Here is a 20,540-nt window from a genome sequence, read left to right as displayed (position 1 = left end):
AAGCAAGCGTTCATTTTTAGCTCTCTCCCAATTACTGCGAGGTTTCCTGTAGCGATGGCCTATTTCCTGCCCTTGAAACTCCACTCGGAGTTCATTCTCAAAATGGGTCAGGTTGGGGTTACCCCCTTGGTCTGAGTCTATTTAAAGACAGGCCTTCCAGAAGATCCAACTTAATTAAGCCCCCTCACACATTCTGATACCTAAGAGGTAAACTAGACGAGGCGAGTTTGAATCCTGGCTTTACAAATTGCAACCTGTGTGATCTCCGGCGATACAATTTCTTTGAACTGCTCCTGTTGCCTCAGTTGTAGCAGGGGGTTGTTCAATAGTGACAGCCATTAGAAAAGACGAGCCGCCGAGGAAGAAGTGCCTTCCATTGGAGCCCTGTGATTACAGTCTGTTCACCAAGAAGGGAATGGAAACAGACAGGTCCAGGGCGCCCAACCCAGCACTCCCACGCAACTAGGAATGCAATGACCCTGTGAAATAGGTATCGCCGTCCCCGTTTGACAGAAGAGAGAACAACAGGCCGGAGAAGCTGACTTCTTCAAGTTCCTACTAGTAAGCCGTGCTTCCTTCAATTTCCTCTTGCTTCCCAGTCGCTGGTGCTGGTTTGTGTCTTAAAGCTGCTGATCCAGGGCAGCCCGGGTGGCGCAGCGGTGTAGCGCCGCCTTCAGCCCGGGGCCTGATCCCGGAGACCCCGGATCGAGTCCTACGTCGGGCTCCCTGCATGGAGCCTGCTTCTCCCTCTGCCTGTGTCTCTGCCTCTCCCTCTCTCTGCGTCTCTCATGAATAAATAAATAAAATCTTAAAAAAAAAGAAAAGCTCTGATCCAGAGGGAGCAGCTTTTAAAACGGCAAACCCAAAGCACCACTTATACATCATTGGAGCTCTAGAAATTCCTTCTAGGCTGACTCACCAAAGAAAAGGTTATGCCAGCTCCCCCGCCAGGACCCCCCCTCAGCTGGGGGGTGAGGGGCAGTAGGAAGACAGAGGCGGTGAGCGGGCCCATCGTCCTCCATCTTCCTCCCGAGTACAGCCAGCCTGAAAAAAGAACCACCTTCTCTACTCCCACCGTGGCTGGGTCTTTCAGGGTCCTAGAGAGAGCCGGGTTTGGTGGGCTCCCGGAAGCATTCACCCGCTAGTAAACCTTTCGCATATGCTGCTTCTTTCATCCTAACAACCTGTCAGGCGGGAGATGATACCTTCATTTGATGAAGGAGGGAGCGGGCTCAGGAAAAACGGTGCAGTCACGCAGCTGATAAGTAGAAAGAAGGTGCAAACCTATCAGTGTGACCAAAATGTTTGCCCTCAATAGCGGTCCCTTGGTGGCCAGTTGGATTTTTAAAAGGTGAACGCTGGGCAGCCCGCGTGGCTCAGCGGTTTAGCGCCACCTTCAGCCCAGGGCGTGATCCTGGACACCCGGGATCCAGGCCCACATGTGGGGCTCCCTGCCTGCTTCTCCCTCTGCCTGTGTCTCTGCCTCTCTCTCTCTCTCATAAATAAATAAAATCTTTTAAAAAAGGTGAATGCTGAGCACCATCTTTTCGTGCAGTTCCTCAGTGATTTGTTGCTTCCACTCTTGTCCCTCCCAGCATCCCTGTGAGGGCAGGGGACTGAATGAGCTGCTTGCAGGCCCCAGAGGTTGGTGTCAAGAGTCCTGAGCCACTCCAAGCAGAGCAGAGCAGAGCAGAGTGACTCCAGGCCACCCTGGTCACTTCTGTCATTTAAAACAACTTGCAGGGGCACCTGGGTGGTTCAGTGGGTTAAGCATCTGCCTTCAGCTCAGGTCATTAACCCCAGAGTCCTGGGATCAAGTCTGTGGGGCTCTCTGCTCAGTGAGGAGCCTGTTTCTCCCTCTCTCTCTGCCTCCCCCCACCAGCCGCTCATGCTGTCTCTCTCTCAAATAAAATCTTTTAAAAATAATGATAAAAAATAAAACAACCTGCAAAGGGGGAAACTATGGGAACTAAATCCACCTGTATCACCTGAACCCTACGGTCCTCCTCTGCTCACTCTGGGCCTCCAGCTTGCTCATCAACACAAGACACATGGCCTTCCATTTCTGTTGGATGCTCTACAGTAAGATAGTATTGTTGCCATTGCCTCCTTGCCAAAACAGCTCCTGGACACCTGCATGTTGTTTCCTCACAGTTTGTTTTTAACCCATTCATTGAAGGTACAGCTTAACCTGACACACAGTTTGCTCCTATGCCATAACAAGGAGATGTGGGTTCTAATCCCAACTCTGTGCCCCTTCCAGATGCAGGCAGCCTCTGCCCTACTTAACCTGACAGGCCCAGGTAAGGAGCAAATGAAATCAAATCTGTAACCACACTTGGAACAGTTATAAAACATGGCACAAGAGCATGGAATGAGAGCCAGAGGCTGCTGGTGAGGGAAGGGGACAGAGGAGGGGATGCATTTTTTTTAATCCAAAGTTTCACAACTCTCTTTTAACCCCTGCCTCTCTAACGCTTTCTCAATCTATTGTCCATATATCACCACCAGCAAGAGGGTTTGTGAAATGCTTTTCTTTGTGTGCTGAAATGACCAGCCAAGGAGAGAATGGTTATGTGCAGTGGAAACTGAGAACCAGTTTTTACAGATCTGCTGGCCAGGCCGCCTTTGCCAAATGTGTGTGACAGCATGGTGAACAAAGTCTTCGATTTCAGCTTCTTGTCCTAACTGGCAATAAGTCCCTCAAAGATAGAGTACAAATCAGCAGTCACTGCGGCTAGCCTCCTCCTATGTGGTATCACGAATCACAAATAATAGCTACTATGCTATGCTATATGCTAGGAGATATACCTTCTTTCTAGTCCTCAGAACAACAGCCCAAATAAGATGTTATTAGAACCTCGATTTAGAAATGAGGAAACTGAGGCTCAGAGATGTGATTTCCCAAAAATCACTCAGCCCTAAGTGGTACAGCTAGGCCTGGATTCCAGGTCGACCAGACTCCAAAGGCCACACAGTCTTCCAGTCCACTGCAGTGCCTCCCTGGGAAGCGCAGAGCCCAGGGGACATATGGAGGTGGCAATAACACCCCAGTGGCACACCACTCTGGGAATAACCCCTCCCCCTTCTCTAAGTTCTGAGCAACAATTCCATCAGTTTTGCCCAACAGGCCCTCCAAGGGCACATCAGAGACCTGCTCATTAGAGGGAAACCCCTACTCAGAAACCTAACCTCCCCTCCCCTCCCCTCCCTGGGGCCCCCACCATCCCTCAACCTGCAGGGGAACATTCCTGCTCCCAGTGCCAGGCCTACCTGCTCTCCCCCTCCAGTCCTTGCTGATCATTAATCTGTTTTTGCTGTTTTAAAATTTAAAGATTTACTTATTAGAAAGAGGAGGGGCAGAGGGAGAGGTAGAGAGAGAATCTCCAGCAGGTTCTGTGCCCAGCACGGAGCCCAACTCAGGGCTCTATCTCAAGACTGCGAGATCATGACCTGAGACAAAATCAAGAGTCAGACACGTAACTGACTGAGCCACCCAGGTGCTCCTCTCCGGATCTTTAATCATTTAAACCCTCTACCCCAGCCTCTTACTTAGGGGCCCCTATATATTTTTAAGCCAGTTGAAGACCCCCTTGGTCCAAGGCCTTCCTAGACAACTAAAACCAGACCCAGGTGATGAACGCATGAGGCAGGTGCCTGGGTGGCTCAGTCTGTTAAGTGCCTGCCTTTGGCTCAGGTCATGATCTCGGAGTCCTGGGATCGAGCCCCGTGTCAGGCTCCCTGCTCAGGGTTAGCCTGCTTCCCCATCTCCTGCTCCCCCTGCTTGTGCTCTTGGCCCTGGCTCAGAGAGATTGAGAGATCTGCAGAATGACCTCTCGCTACTTTATGTAACCTATCTTCTCCTTACCTGCTCACCTCCCTGGGTGAGCTCTGGCTTCCCTAACTTCAGGGACCCTGATGGCCAGCACTAGCTCTGACCTTTCCGCTCAGCACCCAGACCTAGATCCTACCATCCACTACACAGGTCCTCTTCATGCACACACAGAACTCAAACTCAACAGTCTTGAAATGAACTCATCACACTCCCCACCTGTGTCACTGTCTCAGAGCTTCCTAGGTCCCCAGAGCCTGCTTAGTGCTCTTCCTGAGCAGCTCGGCATTGTTTCCGGCTCTTTCCTCCTGACAAAGCAAGCATTCAGTGTTTGTGGAATGCATTACTGATTGAATGAGTCCCAGCATGAATCACACTTCTTCATCAGGCAGATTCACAACAATCCAGCCTCTCTCTTTTCATATTCAAACAACTTTACATAAAAGACAACCCAGAATCTCTTCACCTTAAAGCTGCAATCATTTCTCTCTCAGACATCCTTTCATCCTATCACTGAAAAGACCACATTTTTACAAAGTGCATTCAATGGAGAGGTCTGTTTTTACAGCTTAACGTATGGTACACTACAGAGTCTGCCTTACAATAATTTTAATGACATTTTAAAAAAAGATTTCATGTATGTATTTATTTGTTTGAGAGAAAGCAAGGCCGGGGTCGGGGGCAGGGACAGAGGCAGGGACAGAATCTCCAGCAGCTCTGCACTGAGAGTGGAGCCCGATTGGGGGCTCAATCCCAGATCGCAGGATCCCGAGATCAGGACCTGAGCCCAAACCAAGAGTTGGATGTTTAACCCACTGCGCCCCCCAGGAGCCTCTAATCTTCATGATTTTGAAGGACTGCAGATTCATCTATAATGTTGCTATGCAAGAGCTTCCTTAGCCAGCTCCAGATTGTGAGCATTTGTATTGTTTCTGAGTCTCCCCTGTTTATTCCTGTGTTCATTTAACAAAGTAAAGTACCTTATTTTCTGCGTGCATGGAGGGAGAAAAGTGTGGGAGTGCTTAGAGGCCAGGAGTGGGAAGGAGACTTTTCACTGAATTCCTTATGGTCCCTTTTGAATTTTGAATCGCACGAATATACTGACTATTCAAAATAAATATACCAAAAGCTTATCAAGCATTGCACTAGAAACTGGGCGTAGAAGTGGGGTCCGTGATCCCAAACTCCTGATATGCACTCTCCCAAAAGCAGGCATAATGTACCTTGGGAAGCCAGAGGTGAGAGCAGGGGAGAGAAAGCAAGGGTAGGAATTAGTCAGGCTGGTAGGAGACAATCAGGGGCAAAGGCCCAGAAGAGGAAGGGGGCACTTCTTGTTTGGGGAAGGAGGCCATATCTACTGGGGGGTGCAAGTAATGGGAAAGAAGACAATCATGGAAGGCAAAACCCACTGTAGAAGGGTTCTGGATGCCAGGTTCTGGGGTTTGAACTTGATTCCAGAGACCACGGGAGACTTGGGAGGGCTTCAAACAGGGCAGTGGCAAAGAGCTGTGTTTGACAGCAATCCTGCAGCATGGAGGCCAGAAAGGAAGGGAGACCTGCAGGGAGCAGCCTGCTGAAGTCCAGGAGAGAGTAACAGTCACCTGAACTAGGGGACAAACTGTCCCGGTTTACCTGAGACCATTTTCTTGGTTTCAGCACTGAAAAATCCCATGTCCTCAGTCCCTGGCACACAGACACAGTTGGTCACTTTTGCCTGAATCAAGACATCAGATGCCACTGTTCCCCAGGGCCTGCCTGCCCTGAGAAGTGATCCAGGGACTCCCAGGGGATTTTGAAATACCCACCCCATTCTGCCCTGACTCCACGTCCATAGGCCCCTCCTCAGAACCACCTGTCCAGGGTCTACTTTCACTAGACCACCAGGCATGAAGAGGTTTGTAAGGAAAACACCCCCACTTACAGTGGCCAGCCTTCCGTGCTTCTACTCCCCTCCACAAAGCTAAGGCTCCCGAAACACCAAAACCAGTCCTTGTGCCAGAGCAAACCTCCAGATTTCTGCATCTACTGGGTGCCATGGGGGAGGGGTGTTATAGTCCCTCCTTCTCTACCTGTTGGAGCCCATTGCAAACACCACCTCCCTACAGCCGAATACCAGTCCTATCAAGGGGCTCCTGGGTGTCAGACACTGACTGCCCAAGGAAGGAGCTTTTCAAAACTTACCACTAATCCTCACAGTGAATAAATATGATTAGTCCCATTTTCCAGATGAGGAAACCGAGACTCAGAGAAGACAAGTATCTTGTCCAGGGTCACACATCTACTAGCCTTCCCCTCTGTCTTCTTTGTGATTCTCTGATGGCCCCAATCCCTGTATTGATGCTGTATGCACTTCTTTGACTCTCTGCCTGCCCCCCCACCCCACCCCCCCACACAGTTGTCAACCTAGAATAGTACCAGTCTTATAGAAGGACCTCAGGAAAAATTTAGTGAGTGAAAGACTAGGTAGGTACCTTCTGTAGTACCTCACCTGATGCTTGGCATTAAGTAGGTTCTCCATAAATACTTTTATTTTTTTAAAGATTTTATTTATTTACTCATGAGAGACACAGAAAGGAAAAGGCAGAGACATAGGCAGAGGGAGAAGCAGGCTACCCGTAGGGATCCCTATGCAGGAACCCATCCCCACACCCCAGGGTCACTCCCTGAGCTGAAAGCAGATGCTCAACCACTGAGCCACCCAGGCACCCTGCATAAATATTTTTAATTGATATGAAATTGCAGTAATTAACCCAATAAGAGTATGGCAGAAGGGGAAAGATCAGAAGATAACTCATTATGGCAAAACCCCAGCTATCCAAAAGCTTTCTGAAACTGAGTCAGTCTGAGGGCTGAGGGTGGACCTTCGAATCCAGGAATAAGAATCCTGGGGCTGCTTCTGTCCCTGAGCTTCCCTCACTTCCACCATTCCTTCTGAGCTCCCCAGCCCCCGTGATCTTTTCCTTCCATTTTTCTCCTTTCTTTGTTTTTCTGTTGCTCCTTAGAAACTCCTTAGTTTGCCAGCTTATATCAGATCCCCATTCCTTTTGGTCCGGTGAACTAGTGGCAGTCTTTCCTGGAGGGTCCTTCATGCCTTTTGTGCCTAGTCCCCGCCTCTCCCCATTGCATCCCCTCTCCCATAAAGCCCTCCCATCTCCTCACGTCACTGGGTGCTTCTCTCTTCTGCACACCTCACAGTCCCCCAAAGGTGTCAATGATTACATCTGGACTGTTTCCTGAGGGAAATCACGTCAGCCTTCAATGTTGATGAATGGAATTGGCAGACCTTTGTGCTTCTTGGCCACCTTTCTCTTGGTACCGCTTACTCGAAGGCAGGTAGGCTTTTGTTGGTTGGCTAAATGAACTGTAATTGGGAAATCCTGAGTGTTGGCTGCTCAAGTTTGTCTACTGGCCTACTTCGCTTCTTCCTGCTCTTTCCACATTCCCTGGCATCTATGTGATGCTTGTCCATGTGGCTGTAGAAACCTCCAGCTTGGAAGCACACTCTCTGCTTTGGGAAGAAGAGGGTGACTAGTCAGGGCCTTGGCCCAGCCATGCCTGTCCATTTTGCCTGAGGAACCCGGAGACCAGATCTCCTTCATTTGTTCCACAAACATTTACTTGGGTATCTACTCTGTACCAGGCTCTGACCTGGACATTAGGGAGACAGAAATAGAAATCCATCTGTTCTTGCCCTGTCTCTAGCTCCCAGTGTGACTTTGAGTCCTTTCTAGGTCTCTACCGTTTACCTATCTGAAAGTGAAGGAGGGTAGAGACCTGATCTATAAGGGGACATGGAGCTCTCAATATTGTGGATCTTGTCCATTCCAGATACTCCAGCTCTCCACATCTGCACTCTCCCCTAACAGAACCAGGCTTGCCTCCTCTATGTCTCTCTCTCCTCTCATGAAAATTCTGAGCAGACATGTCCCAATACATCTCATCCTGTATGTGGCCAAGTATCCCCAATAAGTAGCTTGAGAACCCCAGGTAGTGAGAAGAAGAAAGGAAAGAGGAAGTGGACAAATAGGGTTATATGCTGGGTGGCCATCTAGGGTACACTAGGTAATGAAAGCACACCCCTGCAACATACCAAGAAATTTCCCTAAGCTTAACTCTGAAAAATCTCATTAGTCTAGTCAGGGAGCTCTGAACCAGAGTGGGGTTTAGGGAAGAAGACAGAATTCTGCTAACCTCCTGGAAAAGGCTAAGGAATCAATATTTCCTTGCACTTGTAGGATACTTGATACCGTTTTTGTATTTGGTTTTCCTAGCAACCTTTCTGATTACATTCAAAAGATTTTTTGGAGCACCTTCTATATTCAAGGACTTTAAGATGCTTATCTGGGCTGTTTTTGTGCATAGATATTTTTGTGCTTTTCCTTTGCTTAATGTCTGTCTCCTCCCCTGGACTATACATTCAATGAAGACAGAAATCATGTCCATCTTCTTCCCCACCAAATCTTCAGTAGCTATAACAGTACCTGGCAAACAGCAGTCACTCAATAGATAGTTACAGAAAAAAATAATAAATCCAGAGGGCTGGGACCTGGGGACAATCTTTAATTTTGTAAAGGCAGTGTGTAGAAGCAGGCCTCTTAGCCTGAAACATAGTAGATGTTCAATAGCCATTAACCAAACTAAACAAATAGACAGGAAACACTTACACAGTGCCTAATGTGTGCCAGGCACTATGTTAAGCACTTTACATTCATTCAGTCATCTAATCCTCAGAAAAGCCATATGAAGTAGGTACTGTCCCTGTTTTATAGATGGGGAAACTGAGGCACAGATGTTTGCCAACTTATAAGTGGCAGAGCTGAGAAATTTAACCCCAGCTATCCAGCTCTAAAATCCATGTCCCTAAACACTATACTGCTTCCAACAATGAATGCTCCAGCTGAGCTCTAGAGAGATGGAGCAATTAACAAAGGTGTCATGGGAATAACATGGTGGAAGTCGGCCTGGAAGCCAGGTGTGCTCTCTCTATAATGCTTCTCCCACTCTATCATATGATATCTGGCTGCTGATACAGAGCCTCTGGGAATAGAGGCACCAGGACAGATCCAGGAAGTCTAGAAAGCAGTGTAGAAAAAGGCCCAAGTTGACTAGGTAGTTCTCAGTAGAAGACAAGAGGAGCCATAGAGCAGCCACTTAAGGCAGAAGCAAGTATAGTCACCAGGTCTCCTTTCTTAAGCAGGAAAGTATGTTGCTTTTCAGAGGTCCTATCGGAGGCCTTAATCATTCTCTTTTCCAGTACTCATTTATCGGGGACATCCCCACACACAGCAAAAATCACCCCACGGCTATATCTGCCTCATTGCAATTGAGCACACCTGGAGAAAGGATATATGTTAGAGAGATTAGATAGGATGATCTGAAACCTGATGTGTGTAGGAAGCTGGGGCAGGGCCAGGGCTGACAACAGGGAAGACTGGAGTAAAGGTTCAGTCAAACCTAAAACCTTCAGCAGCAAAAAGGACTCAGTGATAAGAGATTAGAGCAAAGCACCTATAATCAGCTCAGCTTTAGAAGTGCTGGCCTTCTGTTTGGGCTTCTTGCTGCAATAGAAGAGCACCACAGCCATGGCCTTCCTCTTCAGACTAGATCTTCAGGAATGCCTCCAAACTCTGGCTGTTTTGCAATGGATCCCAGTCTACATATTTTTGGGTGAGTGAATCCCAGGGGCTGGAGAGTACATGGGAACACACCAAGAAAGAGGCCAGGGATCCCCACATGAGGAAGGCTCTAAAGAGATTATCTGGTCAGTCCCCTTCCCCTGGAAAGGACTGTGCCTCCCCACCTAGGGAGAGGGCTACCATTGAGTTCATTAGATTTCTCTCTTTCCAACTGAGGGGTATGAAGGCCATGAGTGAGTCTGTGGTTGTTCTGGTTTAAAGATCATCACAGTCTTCTCAGGACTGCCCCCTCTTTTTTTCTTTTCAAGTCTTTATTTAAATTCCCGTTAGTTAGCATATAGTGTAATATTAGTTTCAGGAGTAGAATTTAGTGATTCATCACTTACATATAACACCAGTACTCATGGCAACAAATGCTCTCCTTGATACCCATCACCCATTTAGCCCATCCCTCTGACCACCCTCCTCTGAACTAAGCTGAAAAGTCATATTCAGGGATGGGAGCAGAGGTGGTGATGACTTGCAGAGTTGGTGTTACTAGATAGGTAGAATGTGATTTTCCAGTATAAAACTATGGTGAGAAAATTCTGGAAAGTCTGAGAGCTGCCTGAGTGATTCATTAGATAGAATTTTAATAAAATGCCAATTGTGCAGTGGATTCAAGGCATGGCAATCATCAGTGCTGGGCAAATGGGTTGAAAGCTCTAAGCTTAGAAACTAGGACTTCATGCGCAGCCAATTACAGGACCAAGCTTGAGAACTGTATGGGAAGAAATGTCATCCTGAAGGCAGTCAATGCCAATCTATGGGAGGCTATATGACCCCTTAGAACAGAGGGTCTTAACCAAAGGCCTATAGACCTAGAACTTGAGGTGGGGTGGGGGGACAGCTTTGAATTTGGATAGAAAAAGTCACCTTAATTTTCACTAACCTCGAATTGAAGTAATGAACGTAGGCAACAAACCACAGAAGCGTTAGCAGTACCAGTGAATTTGTCAATAATAGACATCACAGGTTTGCATTTCATATGCCAGTTGTTGCAGGCGTCTCGAAATTTCATTTATGCTTGTGACTACCTCTAAATTCCAGTAGTTATTGGAACTACCATTAGGTCTGGTTATTTAAAGCATAAACCAAGAGGCCCATGTTACTATATCACATTTTTTGTAATGTTTTGAGAATTGTGTTATAATATGATTCATTTCCTTTGTAAGTCTGTATATTTTATTTTGTGTATTTAAAATATTATTCAGAGAAAGGGTCCCTGGGCTTCACCAGACTGCCAGTGGGGTCCATGACCCCCAAAAGATGATGACGTATTAAGCCTCATTGAAATCAAGTCATGCTGAGCTCTTAGTCTATCAGTGGCCTGACTCTAGTTGTATTAAGGGGAAAAAAGCTATTTTTCTATAAACTTGTTTTTAGTCTTTTATATTTTCTTTTTGTCTCTCTGTGCCTTTATCTTAACTTCCTCAAACGACCCCTTTGACAACTTCTAGCCCTTAGTTCAGAAAGTGAGGGACAGGGGAATGTCCTAAAAGACTTGGTTGGCATTGTGGTGACAGCCACCATTTCAAGTCTGGATCCCAGAGAGAGTGGGAAAAGATAGGTTTTAGAGAGGAGAGAAAAGAAGTCAAGAGAAGAAGAACTATTTAAGCTGATCCCTTTAAGTGTGGGGTCTGCCACACTTTGACTATTTTTTTAAATACCAGCCTTTGTGTGGTATTTAAACACAAGTGCCCAAAATGTTCTGGCTCTTCTGGGAGCTCTTTTCAATGAAATGTTTTCATTTTTCAACCAGAAAATTATTTGTTTTAAAGTATTTTTTTCTCTCTTTTCCCCATCTCAAAGGATGCTGTCTCTAGACAGGGATGAGGATTTTTTTTTAAATTTGTATTTATTTATGATAGTCACAGAAAGAGAGAGAGAGAGAGAGGCAGAGACATAGGCAGAGGGAGAAGCAGGCTCCAAGCACCGGGAGCCCGACATGGGATTCAATCCCGGGTCTCCAGGATCACGCCCTGGGCCAAAGGCAGGCGCTAAACCGCTGCGCCACCCAGGGATCCCAGGGATGAGGATTAAAAGCATATCCATCACTGAATATGTAAGGGCTCAGAGGTGAGGGTTAGCCTCCTAGTAATGCCCACCCCAGACCCCCATTTTACTAGTTTCCAGTTGTCCTGGAAGAGCTGGAGGTGTGGAGTAGGGATGTTAGGGACAAATGATGTCACTTACGTGTCTTCAGTGAAAACACTAATAATAAATGTGAATGTTTTCTTTCTCCCGTATTTTTGAGTTTTTTTTTAAATTGTGGTAAAATACACATAACATCAACTATTTTTAAGTGTACATTCTAGCAGCATTAAATACATCTAGTGTTGTACAACCATCACTACCATCCACCTCCAGAACTCTTTTCATCTTGTAAAACTGAAACTCTCTACCCATTAAATAAGAACTCACCATTTCCCCTTCCCCCAGCCCCTGGAAAACACCATTCTACTTTCCATCTCTGATTTTGACTACTCTGGGTACTTCATATAAGTAGAATTATGCACTATTTGTCCTTTTGCAACTGGCTTATTTCATTTACCATGTCTTTAGGTTTCACCTGTGTTGTATCATGTGACAGGATTTCCTTCCTTGTTAAGGATGAACAATATTCCACTGTGTGGATATTGCAAATAATGCTTCATTGCAAATAATGCTTCTATAAACATGGATGTTCAAATATATCTTTGAGGTCCTGTTTTCAATTCCTTTTTTAAAAGATTTTATTTATTTATTCATGAGAGAGAGAGAGAGACAGAAGCAGGCTCCATGCAGGAAGCCCCGACACGGGACTTGATCCCAGGTCTCCAAGATCAGGCCCTGGGCTGAAGGTGGCGCTAAACCGCTGAGCCACCCGGGCTGCCCCCTGTTTTCAATTCTTTTGGATATATTCCCAGAAGGGGGATTGCTAGATCATATGGAAATTCCATTTTAAATTTTTTTGAGGAACTGCTATACTGTTCTCCAAGCAGCTGTGCCATTTTACATTACCACCAACAATGCATGAGGGGTCCGATTTCTCCACATTCCCTCCAACACTTTTTTATTTTCTGAGGTTCTTTAAACAAGAACCATCCTAATGAATGTGATGATGTCTCATTGTGATTTTGATTTGTGTTTTCCTAATGATTAGTGGAGTTGAGCATCTTTTAGTATGCTTGTTTACTTGTTGGCTATTTGTCTTGACTTTTTTTTTAAGATTTTATTTTATTTATTCATGAGAGACACAGAGGCAGAGAGAGAAGCAGGCTCCATGCAGGGAGCCCAACGTGGGACTCGATCCCAGGTCTCCAGGATCACACCTCTGACTGCAGGCGGCGCTAAACCGCTGCGCCACCAGGACTGCCCTGTCTTGACTTTTTAAATTGATTACCTTTATCATTCCTTTTGGCTTCCTCTACTAGTTTAGATGTTATACATCCTGTTTCTATTATTTTAGTGATTATACTAGAAGTTAAAACATGAATCCTGGGTCTTGGAGTTTACTAAGGTACCTGTAGCATCTAACAATGTGAGATGCCCACAGAGGTGCCAAAATATTCAAATCTGTTCAATTGTTGTAGAGCAGATACTAATTACAAGACAATGACTGTCCTTGTCAAGACTACAATGAGTCAGGGGGATCCCTGGATGGCTCAGCGGTTTAGTGCCTGCCTTTGGCCCAGGGCGTAGTCCTGGAGTCCCGGGATCCCGGGATTGAGTCCCACATCGGGCTCCCTGTGTGGAGCCTGCTTCTCTCTCTGCCTCTCTCTCTCTCTCTCTCTGTCTCCCATGAATAAATAAATAATATTTTTTTAAAAAAGACTACAATGAGTCAAGTACCAACTCCTTACTATCTAGCTACAAAGACAAAGCAACCATTAATTCCACCATTGTACACAGTTTATGTATCATGCTGGACACATACACAAGTCACTACAATTTAAAAAACAGTGTAGTAAGTGAAAGAGTCACAATGAAGTGATATTCAGGCGTCAGGGAAAAAATATTACACAAAGTTGAGGGAATTGGGGAAGGCAAAGAAGAGAAATAGTGAAACATGGTGAATAGGACGTGGATTCTGGAATTTGTCAAACTTTAATAAGTAGCTGTGTGACTTCCAGCAAGTATTGTGACCTCTCTAAGTCTCAGTATCTCCATCCTCTCAGCTTGGCCTACAGTGAATGCTCCATACAGAAAAGTGTCCCTCCCTCTCTCTCCCCCTTTCTTCCAAGATTTATTTATTTATTCAGAGAGAGATTGAGAGAGAGAGGCAGAGGCAGAGACACAGGCAGAGGGAGAAGAAGCAGGCTCCACGCAGGGAGCCCGATGTGGGGTCTCGATCCTGGGTCTCCAGGATCAAACCCTGGGCTGCAGGTGGCGCTAAACCGCTGCACCACCGGGGCTGCCCTCTTCCTCTCTTCTTAATTTCCTTCCTTCTTCTCTTTCACACCCACCTTCCTTCATTTCCTGCTCAGAGCCTCCCTCAATGCCTCTCCTTCTCAAATGATGTTCAGAATCATGGCTGATTACTGAGGATCACTGAAAATAATGGGAGACAAAATAAGGGAAAAGGGGAGATAAAAAAAAAAGGCACAGGGACAAGAAGGAGGAAAAAAATGAGAAGAGAGGAATGGAAAGACAGTTTGAGGGAGATGTGAAATACAAATACTCATGAGCCTTAGAATTACTCAATGTCCCTGACAGTCCTCCTGAGGGCCAGCTTCCATTAGAGGATGGCTTTCCATCAGTCTCTTCTTTTCTGTGCTTGTATCACTATCTACCTAAATTGTTGCAATATCCTCTTTCATGGTCCTCTACCTTCTACTCTCCACCCTCTCCAAGCCATTCCACTGCTTGCTCCCAGTAGAGTCTTAGTTATTCATAAGAGACACAGAGAGAGAGGCAGAGACACAGGCAGACAGAGAAGCAGGCTCCATGCAGGGAGCCCGATGTGGGACTCGATCCCAGGACTCCAGGATCATGCCCTGAGCTGAAGGCAGGCACTCAACCGCTGAGCCACCCAGGCGTCCCTGAAAACATCTTTGATTACAGCCTTCTCCTGCTCAAATATAGTCAGTGTTTTCCTACTGCCTACTTAGTGAAGTACAAATGTATTAGCTTGGGCATTCAAGGCCCCCCTCTACTCTCTGGCTCTAATCTTTTTACCAGCTCATCCCCCTATGCTTCCTCTATACGAAGCTTGTGTTCTAGGCAGTCTATTCACAGACAAATGTAAAGGGTACTCTCCCACTTCTTCATCTCTGCTCTGACTATTCCCTCCACTAGAAAGATGCTTTGATCACTCTTGCTGACCTAATCATGGGCAAACCCTCCTTTGAGATATTGCTCAGTCATGGCTTCTCTGCAACATTTCCTAGACAACCCAAGACTACATCACGACTACATCACCTCTGAAAGTCTAAAGCACTTTGTAAAAATAGGTTAGGTAGCAGCCCTTATATCCTTTGCCCCCATCAGGAGTCATGTCTTGTCATGGTTATTATAGTTCTCACAAGACCAGGCGTGACACTAAATTGATGATTCTTCTGGATTTCTTCTTCCTCAGTAGAGACCTTAAGAACTCTCTTGTTCTTTTTCCTCTCTCCTGGTCATTCTTTTGTGTGTGTGTGTGTGTGTGTGTGTGTGTGTGTTTTGTTTTTTGTTTTTTGTTTTTTGTAAGCCTTCCTTCTTTCTCTGACTTCTGATACTACATGAAATGGAAAATAGTCTTGGGGGTCAGAAAGGCCAGGTCTGCCATTTGCTTGCTATGTGACCTTGTGCAAGTAAGTCACTTTTATTTTTTATGTGACCTTCATGAGTTAAGTCATTCACTCTTACCATTGTAGAAACAGAGCAAAGTATCTCCCTCTAAAGACCATACTGAAGACCAAAGAGCAAAAAATATCCTCAACAGATGTTCATTTTCTTCCTTTCTGTTATAGAAATTGACATTACTTGGAGCCCAGCCCCCCACCTTGTAAGACACTGTCAAATCTTGCCGTTTGATCAACAGAGGACTGACAACCACTTCTGAGACAGGCACCCTAGGTTCTGATTTCATTGTACCTTCAGGAAGAATAACACGCAGCTAGATCCTAGATTATTAGGCAAAAAGAGACAATGACACATTCCTAGCATTCCCACAGACTCCTTTAAAGCATCATTCATTCACCCCTTACATCCAATCAACTGCCAAACTCTGAAAATTCTCCCTCCATAGTATCTTTCAAATTCGGTTGACAAATAGTAACCTGCTTCAGGTTCCCATTGCCTCTCATCTCATCTAAATTACTGGAACTCTTAGCTGATTCCCTGCCAACAATTTCTCTTGCTACCACAGTTATTGCAAATTATCTTCCTGATACACAGATATGATCATGCTGCTCCTCTGCTTAAGAACTTTCACTGGCTTCATCTTCCCTCTAGTATCACGCCTAATCGCCCCAGCTTCCTTCCCAGTTCCACTCCTACTCCATGGCTTTTTATCCTCCCTGTTATGGTGTTATGGGCCTTGGACTCCATCGACAGGTCTTTGAGTTCTTCCTCATGCATGGAAGATCCTTTCTCCACTAATCTTTCTGTCAAAATCCTACTCTCCTTCCAAAATTTAACTTATATCTTACCTTCTAGAAGAATCCTTTCTAGATTCCCCAGTAGTAAGGAATGGTCTTTTGCCTGGGTTCCCATGGGTTCGCAGAATGACATTTGAACCCTGACTATATTTTTTGTTCATTTTTTTATTGGAGTTTGATTTGCCAACATATAGCATAACACCCCAGTGCTCATCCCGTGAAGTGCCCCCCTCAGTGCCCATCACCCATTCACTCCCACCCCCGCTCCCTCCTCCCCTTCTACCACCCCTAGTTCGTTTCCCAGAGTTAGGAGTCTTCATGTTCTGTCTCCCTTTCTGATATTTCCCACACATTTCTTCTCCCTTCCCTTATATTCCCTTTCACTATTATTTATATTCCCCAAATGAATGAGAACATATAATGTTTGTCCTTCTCCGACTGACTTACTTCACTCAGCATAACACCCTCCAGTTCCATCCATGTCAAAGCAAATGATGGGTATTTGTCGTTTCTAATGGCTGAGTAATATTCCATTGTATACATAGACCACATCTTCTTTATCCATTCATCTGTTGATGGACATCGAGACTCCTTCCACAGTTTGACTATTGTGGACATTGCTGCTATAAACATTAGGGTGCAGGTATCTCGGTATTTTTTGTATATTTTTTATTGGAGTTCAATTTGCCAACATATAGTATAATACCCACTGCTCATCCTGTCAAGTTACCCCCTCAGTGCCCATCACCCAGTCACCCCATCCCCCTGCGCACCTCCCCTTGTTTGTTTTTCAGAGTTAGGAGTCTCTCATGTTTTGTCACCCTCTCTGATATTTCCCACTCTTTTTCTCTCCTTTTCCCTTTAATCTCCTTCACTATTTTTTATATTCCCTGAATGAATGAAACCATATAATGTTTGTCTTTCTCCAATTGACTTACTTCACTCAGCATAATACCCTCCAGTTCTGGATAGAAGCAAATGATGGGTATTTGTCATTTCTAATGGCTGAGTAATATTCCATTGTATATAGAGACCACATCTTCTTTTTTTTTTTTTTTTTTTTTTTTTTTTTTTTTATTGGTGTTCAATTTACTAACATACAGAATAACACCCAGTGCCCGTCACCCATTCACTCCCACCCCCCGCCCTCCTCCCCTTCTACCACCCCTAGTTCGTTTCCCAGAGTTAGCAGTCTTTATGTTCTGTCTCCGTTTCTGATATTTCCCACACATTTCTTCTCCCTTCCCTTATTTTCCCTTTCACTATTATTTATATTCCCCAAATGAATGAGAACATATAATGTTTGTCCTTCTCCGACTGACTTACTTCACTCAGCATAATACCCTCCAGTTCCATCCACGTTGAAGCAAATGGTGGGTATTTGTCATTTCTAATAGCTGAGTAATATTCCATTGTATACATAAACCACATCTTCTTTATCCATTCATCTTTCGTTGGACACCGAGGCTCCTTCCACAGTTTGGCTATCGTGGCCATTGCTGCTAGAAACATCGGGGTGCAGGTGTCCCAGCGTTTCATTGCATTTGTATCTTTGGGGTAAATCCCCAACAGTGCAATTGCTGGGTCGTAGGGCAGGTATATTTTTAACTGTTTGAGGAACCTCCACACAGTTTTCCACAGTGGCTGCACCAGTTCACATTCCCACCAACAGTGTAAGAAGGTTCCCTTTTCTCCACATCCTCTCCAACATTTGTTGTTTCCTGCCTTGTTAATTTTTCCCATTCTCACTGGTGTGAGGTGGTATCTCATTGTGGTTTTGATTTGTATTTCCCTGATGGCAAGTGATGCAGAGCATTTTCTCATGTGCATGTTGGCCATGTCTATGTCTTCTTCTGTGAGATTTCTGTTCATGTCTTTTGCCCATTTCATGATTGGATTGTTTGTTTCTTTGGTGTTGAGTTTAATAAGTTCTTTATAGATCTTGGAAACTAGCCCTTTATCTGATATGTCATTTGCAAATATCTTCTCCCATTCTGTAGGTTGTCTTTGAGTTTTGTTGACTGTATCCTTTGCTGTGCAAAAGCTTCTTATCTTGATGAAGTCCCAATAGTTCATTTTTGCTTTTGTTTCTTTTGCCTTCGTGGATGTATCTTGCAAGAAGTTACTATGGCCGAGTTCAAAAAGGGTGTTGCCTGTGTTCTTCTCTAGGATTTTGATGGAATCTTGTCTCACATTTAGATCTTTCATCCATTTTGAGTTTATCTTTGTGTATGGTGAAAGAGAGTGGTCTCGTTTCATTCTTCTGCATGTGGATGTCCAATTTTCCCAGCACCATTTATTGAAGAGACTGTCTTTCTTCCAATGGATAGTCTTTCCTCCTTTATCGAATATTAGTTGCCCATAAAGTTCAGGGTCCACTTCTGGATTCTCTATTCTGTTCCACTGATCTATGTGTCTGTTTTTGTGCCAGTACCACACTGTCTTGATGACCACAGCTTTGTAGTACAACCTGAAATCTGGCATTGTGATGCCCCCAGATATGGTTTTCTTTTTTAAAATTCCCCTGGCTATTCGGGGTCTTTTCTGATTCCACACAAATCTTAAAATAATTTGTTCTAACTCTCTGAAGAAAGTCCATGGTATTTTGATAGGGATTGCATTAAACGTGTATATTGCCCTGGGTAACATTGACATTTTCACAATATTAATTCTGCCAATCCATGAGCATGTAATATTTTTCCATCTCTTTGTGTCTTCCTCAATTTCTTTCAGAAGTGTTCTATAGTTTTGAGGGTATAGATCCTTTACATCTTTGGTGAGGTTTATTCCTAGGTATCTTATGCTTTTGGGTGCAATTGTAAATGGGATTGACTCCTTAATTTCTCTTTCTTCAGTCTCATTGTTAGTGTATAGAAATGCCACTGACTTCTGGGCATTGATTTTGTATCCTGCCACGCTACCGAATTGCTGTATGAGTTCTAGCAATCTTGGGGTGGAGACTTTTGGGTTTTCTATGTAGAGTATCATGTCATCGGCGAAGAGGGAGAGTTTGACTTCTTCTTTGCCAATTTGAATGCCTTTAATGTCTTTTTGTTGTCTGATTGCTGAGGCTAGGACTTCCAGTACTATGTTGAATAGCAGTGGTGAGAGTGGACATCCCTGTCTTGTTCCTGATCTTAGGGGAAAGGCTCCCAGTGCTTCCCCATTGAGAATGATATTTGCTGTGGGCTTTTCATAGATGGCTTTTAAGATGTCGAGGAATGTTCCCTCTATCCCTACACTCTGAAGAGTTTTGATCAGGAATGGATGCTGTATTTTGTCAAATGCTTTCTCTGCATCCAATGAGAGGATCATATGGTTCTTGGTTTTTCTCTTGCTGATATGATGAATCACATTGATTGTTTTACGGGTGTTGAACCAGCCTTGTGTCCCAGGGATAAATCCTACTTGGTCATGGTGAATAATTTTCTTAATGTACTGTTGGATCCTATTGGCCAGTATCTTGTTGAGAATTTTTGCATCCATGTTCATCAGGGATATTGGTCTGTAATTCTCCTTTTTGGCGGGGTCTTTGTCTGGCTTTGGAATTAAGGTGATGCTGGCTTCATAGAACGAATTTGGAAGTACTCCATCTCTTTCTATCTTTCCAAACAGCTTTAGGAGAATAGGTATGATTTCTTCTTTAAACGTTTGATAAAATTCTCCTGGGAAGCCATCTGGCCCTGGACTCTTGTGTCTTGGGAGGTTTTTGATGACTGCTTCAATTTCCTCCCTGGTTATTGGCCTGTTCAGGTTTTCTATTTCTTCCTGTTCCAGTTTTGGTAGTTTGTGGCTTTCCAGGAATGCGTCCATTTCTTCTAGATTGCCTAATTTATTGGCGTATAGCTGTTCATAATATGTTTTTAAAATCGTTTGTATTTCCTTGGTGTTGGTAGTGATCTCTCCTTTCTCATTCATGATTTTATTAATTTGAGTCTTCTCTCTCTTCTTTTTAATAAGGCTGGCTAATGGTTTATCTATCTTATTAATTCTTTCAAAGAACCAACTCCTGGTTCTGTTGATCTGTTCCACAGTTCTTCTGGTCTCGATTTCGTTGAGTTCTGCTCGAATCTTTATTAGCTCCCTTCTTCTCTTGGGTGTAGGATCTATTTGCTGTTTTTTCTCTAGCTCCTTTATGTGTAAGGTTAGCTTTTGTATTTGAGTTCTTTCCAGTTTTTGAATGGATGCTTGTATTGCGATGTATTTCCCCCTTAGGACTGCTTTTGCTGCATCCCAAAGATTTTGAACGGTTGTATCTTCATTCTCATTAGTTTCCATGAATCTTTTTAATTCTTCCTTAATTTCCTGGTTGACCCTTTTATCTTTTAGCAGGATGGTCCTTAACCTCCATGTGTTTGAGGTCCTTCCAAACTTCTTGTTGTGATTTAGTTCTAATTTCAAGGCATTATGGTCCGAGAATATGCAGGGGACAATCCCAATCTTTTGGTATCGGTTCAGACCCGATTT

At 44.6% G+C, this 20,540-nt stretch overlaps 1 protein-coding gene across 1 annotated transcript in view; it reads left to right on the top strand.

The window, feature by feature from the left end:
* The first annotated feature begins 9,414 nt into the window (after positions 1-9,414).
* Positions 9,415-20,540, top strand: part of DGAT2L6 (diacylglycerol O-acyltransferase 2 like 6) — a 41,442-nt gene continuing 30,316 nt past the window's right edge. Inside the window, exon 1 of the mRNA XM_077889043.1 lies at positions 9,415-9,499. Within this exon, the coding sequence (XP_077745169.1) occupies positions 9,415-9,499 (85 nt within the window). The remainder of the gene's footprint in view (positions 9,500-20,540) is intronic.

The sequence above is a fragment of the Canis aureus genome, chromosome X, assembly GCF_053574225.1.
Source record: "Canis aureus isolate CA01 chromosome X, VMU_Caureus_v.1.0, whole genome shotgun sequence".
Classification (NCBI taxonomy): Eukaryota; Metazoa; Chordata; class Mammalia; order Carnivora; family Canidae; genus Canis; species Canis aureus.
The sequence above is the reverse complement of the archived record's forward strand: the minus strand, read 5'-3'. Positions and strand labels throughout refer to the sequence as shown.